This window comes from Populus euphratica, unplaced genomic scaffold, assembly GCF_000495115.2.
Source record: "Populus euphratica unplaced genomic scaffold, PopEup_1.0 scaffold226.1, whole genome shotgun sequence".
Taxonomy (NCBI): domain Eukaryota; kingdom Viridiplantae; phylum Streptophyta; class Magnoliopsida; order Malpighiales; family Salicaceae; genus Populus; species Populus euphratica.
The window spans coordinates 665694-669626 of NW_011499967.1; the positions used below are offsets into that span (position 1 = coordinate 665694).

The following is a 3933-nucleotide window of genomic DNA, read 5'->3' on the forward strand; positions in this document are numbered from 1 at the left end:
ATTTTCTTCATCTTTTTTTTTTCCGAGCAACTCAATTCTGAGTATTATGGAATATTAATTTATATTATTTTAATTATTTTTTAGTTTTTTTAAATTATATTTTTAAATCATCAACAAAATTAGTATTTTTATCAGCTATATGATAAGTTTCCTGAAAAAATATTGATAGAATATTTATTTATTTTGAATTTGTAATATGTTATTAATTTTCTTGTATGTGTTCATTGATTATTAATGCAGTATTTATGTTATATTGTTGTGATTATATGATTCTTTGTTTTTCTTTGTGATATTTGTCAATTAAGAACTGGCCGAGAATAGTATGATTCTTAAAAGAATTTTATCTTTGAGAAGTGGGGTCTTCTTTTTTTTTAAAATTAAATATAAGTTGATTACGGTTATGCTTAAAAGAATTTTATCTTTGAGAAGTGGGGTCTTCATTTTTTTTAAAATTAAATATAGGTTGATTACGGTTATGTTCACAGGAAGTTGAAACTTTGATAGTTTTGAGAAAATATTAATAAAAAGTTTTTTCTAATAGAATAATCAACCAGACTGTCCAAGGCAGATAATTGTTCATTCAATAGAAGGCTGGACCAAATCAAAATATGCAAAAAGACTGACAAGTTGAATTTTATCTCTCTTTCTCTCTCCCCGAATAAATTGAAGTCAAGAGAGGATTTTTATTTTAAGATTTTTTAGGTGTTTGGAAATGTGGTGTAATTATATTTTTAAAAAATTTAAATTTTTTAATAAAAAATAATGTTTTATATATTTTGGATTGTTTTAATATATTAATCTCAAATATAACTTTTTAAAAAATAAAAAATTATTTTATTTCATCGTAATGGATAACAGATTTAATTCTCAACTTTTGTTTCCTCTTTTGACCGAATGTATATGATCAATAGCAATGATAGAGGAACTTGATTAATTTGTTTATATATATATATATATATATATATATGTATAGTGCGTGCTGTCAGATGCGAAGCAAGGTCTTCAAATGTGCGAAATTAATTCATTGAACATGGGATCAAAGTCATTTAAACGAGATCTAATGGGATAAAAAGACCTCTCAACAAAACAGAAATGAGAGCCTCTTTGATTTATTGTAATGGATATAGTTGATTAGGTTCACAAAGTTGCGACTTGTTTCTCTCAAGTGTGAAGAAATAATCCAACTCTTAGGGATACATTCAAGAATCTGGATACTGAAACATCTGGAATGTCGGGTTTTGAACGCTGAAGCCTCCATCTATAAATAAATTATGCCCGCTAATGTATCTTGCCTCATCACTGGCTAGATAAAGAGCTGCATTGGCAACATCTTCTGTCTTAAGGGTCACACCCTTCAGATTAGCAAATGAATTCATCGCAATTTCAAGCGCCTCATCATCATCCACCCCAATAAATTTCCTTGCTAAAGGAGTTGCGAGCGCGTAAGGAGATAAGCAATTAACCCTAATGCCGAACTGTCCAAGCTCAGCTGCGGCATTTCTTGTCAGTCCTAACACAGCATGTTTTGAGCAACAGTATGCATGTGAAGCTGCCGCACCAAGTAGTGAGCTTACACTAGCAGTTGAAATTATGGTGCCACTGCGTGCTGGGATCATGACGCGGGCTGCATGCTTGATGCCGAGGAAAACTCCGGTCACGTTAATCTTAAGAACACGTTCAAAATCAGCCATTTCGTTGTCGATTATGCGTGATTTATTGTCATCGGCAATGCCAGCATTGTTGAGCATTATATCTAGCTTGCCATAGGTTGAGATAGCTGTGTCCACAACATTTTTTATCTGGGCCTCTTCGGTGACATCGCAACGCACGTAGGTGGAGTTTGAAGGACCTAGGGCCTCGACAACTGAATGGCCTAATTCGTCTTGGATATCAGCAATTATTACTTTAGCTCCATGGTGAGAGAAGACTTTTGCGGTGCATTCACCAATACCACTAGCGCCGCCGGTGATTAAGGCTACCTTTCCTTGAAGCCTGCAAGCGATTTGGAAGCATTATTGGTGGACATGATACGTTCTTGGCGTGCTTAACTGCTTATTTTCTTTAAAGTAATCTTCAGATTAGATGGAATACTTCGAGTAATTAAATGCAAACTTAAACGCATTCGGTGAAATGTGAAAAGAATTGTTTGATTGATTTTTATATACTAATTTTAGATAAATTCTTAACTGAATCCACATGAATTGAGGAAAATATTTATTATTATTAAATTATTGTATTTTGTACTATGTGACTTTATTAACTCATTTTTATAAAGAAAAAAGTCAAAACAATTTCATTTTAATTTTTTTTAAAAAAATCTTAAAACAATATAGTTTTCAATTAACTTGAGCCTACCAAAAGCAATCAATCTAGTCCATCACCCAAATTAATCAATCTACTCCATCTCCCGACTTTTAAATCAAATCAGATTTAATAATTTTGATTTAATTAATTAGTGGCATCGTTGATCCATTCACAACTTGATTTGATTTTTTATAAAAAATAAAAAAAAATTATTTTAATTTTTCTCTTAAAATAACACCATTTTAAATTAACTCAGCCCTATCAAAATTAATCAATCCAGTACATCACCCAGTTCTAAATGAAACAAAATTTAATAGCTTTGGTTTAATTAATTAGTCCTGTTACAATGTAGCAATGTAATTGAACTTTTTTGAAAGTTATTATCGTTGCACCAATTAATTTCTTTTATTTAACCAGGAACTACTCCTTATTTTCTAAAAGAAACATTTGGAATATAGTTAATACCAATTTTCTATTTTCTAAAAAAATAAAATAAAAAAGATGCATTTTCTTAATGGAAAATTAATTAGTGAGCATGTCTTTCATATCTCTCCCTTAAAAAAAAAAAAACCAGGAAATATGTTTAGATGTAAATGCAAAGTATACAAAACCGAAACGAATCCTACAACTTCCTCTTTTAGTCCTAACACATATACATTCATCATGTTGCTTATTAACATGAAATTTGTAAAAAAAAAAAAAAAACATGGAAGTCAAGAATTCGGAAGGAAAAGGTTTCCAACATGGCATGAAGGGGTAAACTTGATTTGTAGCTGTAGCTGTTTAAATAAAGATAAAAAAAAAAAAAGCTAGAAGAAATTAATAAAGGAGAAGCAATTCTTTGGAAAACAGTACAAACTAGAGGAATTCCTCTGGAGTTGAGAATTGCAATGGAATACATATCGTTTTACAGCCTTCCAAGTCAAACCTAACAATTATGTTGAATATTTTTTTTCTTTTTAATGTTCTCCATTGATAAAAAATAAAAAAAGAATTCAGTGTAATAAAATTAATAGAGATATATAAAAACTAATTCGGACATTCATATTAAAAATAAAAGTAAAAAAGAAACTTTGTAAGAAAACTTCGACTTTTCGTGATTTCTTACCATCACGAAAGCAATATGAAGCACTAGCATCTTACCTTTTGGCTATGCTAGAGATAAACGCAGTGGTTGACATTGCTTCAGAAGCGCACACGCACAGGCAGCAGGGCGGAAGAAGTGAGGGAAAGAGTGGATTATGTCTATATCTATTATAAAATGCAAACAATAGCTAGCACGGGACGTGAACAAGATAGCAGAGGCTTCATTTCTTTTATAGCCAGATTGACAATTTAAAAAGATGAGATGGTGATAATAACTTGAGATTCGATAAGCACTAGCTAACAAAAATCTGTTATAATAATGGGACAAATGATTAACCCAAACAATGTCATGAAAAATGTTTAAAATTGTCAATAATTATAAGGATATAGGTCAAACGATAAATAATTTATAAAATAATACGATCCGAGTTTAATGATATTAAGAGCTCTTGTACTATTGATTTATAAAATAATTTGAGCAATTGGGTTCATATGATTTGATCTTTTAGATAATGGAGGCCCCTCCATTCCTAATCAACCAGA

The 3933-nt window shown here is 30.6% G+C and overlaps 1 protein-coding gene across 1 annotated transcript; it reads right to left on the reverse strand.

Moving 5' to 3' along the window:
• Positions 1 to 1199: 1199 nt before the first annotated feature.
• On the reverse strand, positions 1200 to 3485 carry LOC105139046 (secoisolariciresinol dehydrogenase-like). The gene is made up of 2 exons (XM_011045347.1): positions 3448 to 3485; positions 1200 to 1992 (listed from the first exon to the last, which is right to left on the reverse strand). Exons 1-2 carry the CDS (start codon positions 3483 to 3485, stop codon positions 1200 to 1202), a joined length of 831 nt encoding a protein of 276 aa, XP_011043649.1.
• Between the last annotated feature and the right edge of the window lie 448 nt (positions 3486 to 3933).

What these genes read in the sequence shown, in the direction of transcription:
- LOC105139046 (XM_011045347.1), bottom strand. Translation starts at nt 3,485, where the DNA reads ATGTCAACCACTGCGTTTATCTCTAGCATAGCCAAAAG. An exon ending in ATCTCTAGCATAGCCAAAAG is followed by an intron (nt 1,993 to 3,447) that starts GTAAGATGCTAG and finishes AATCGCTTGCAG; the next exon opens with GCTTCAAGGAAAGGTAGCCT.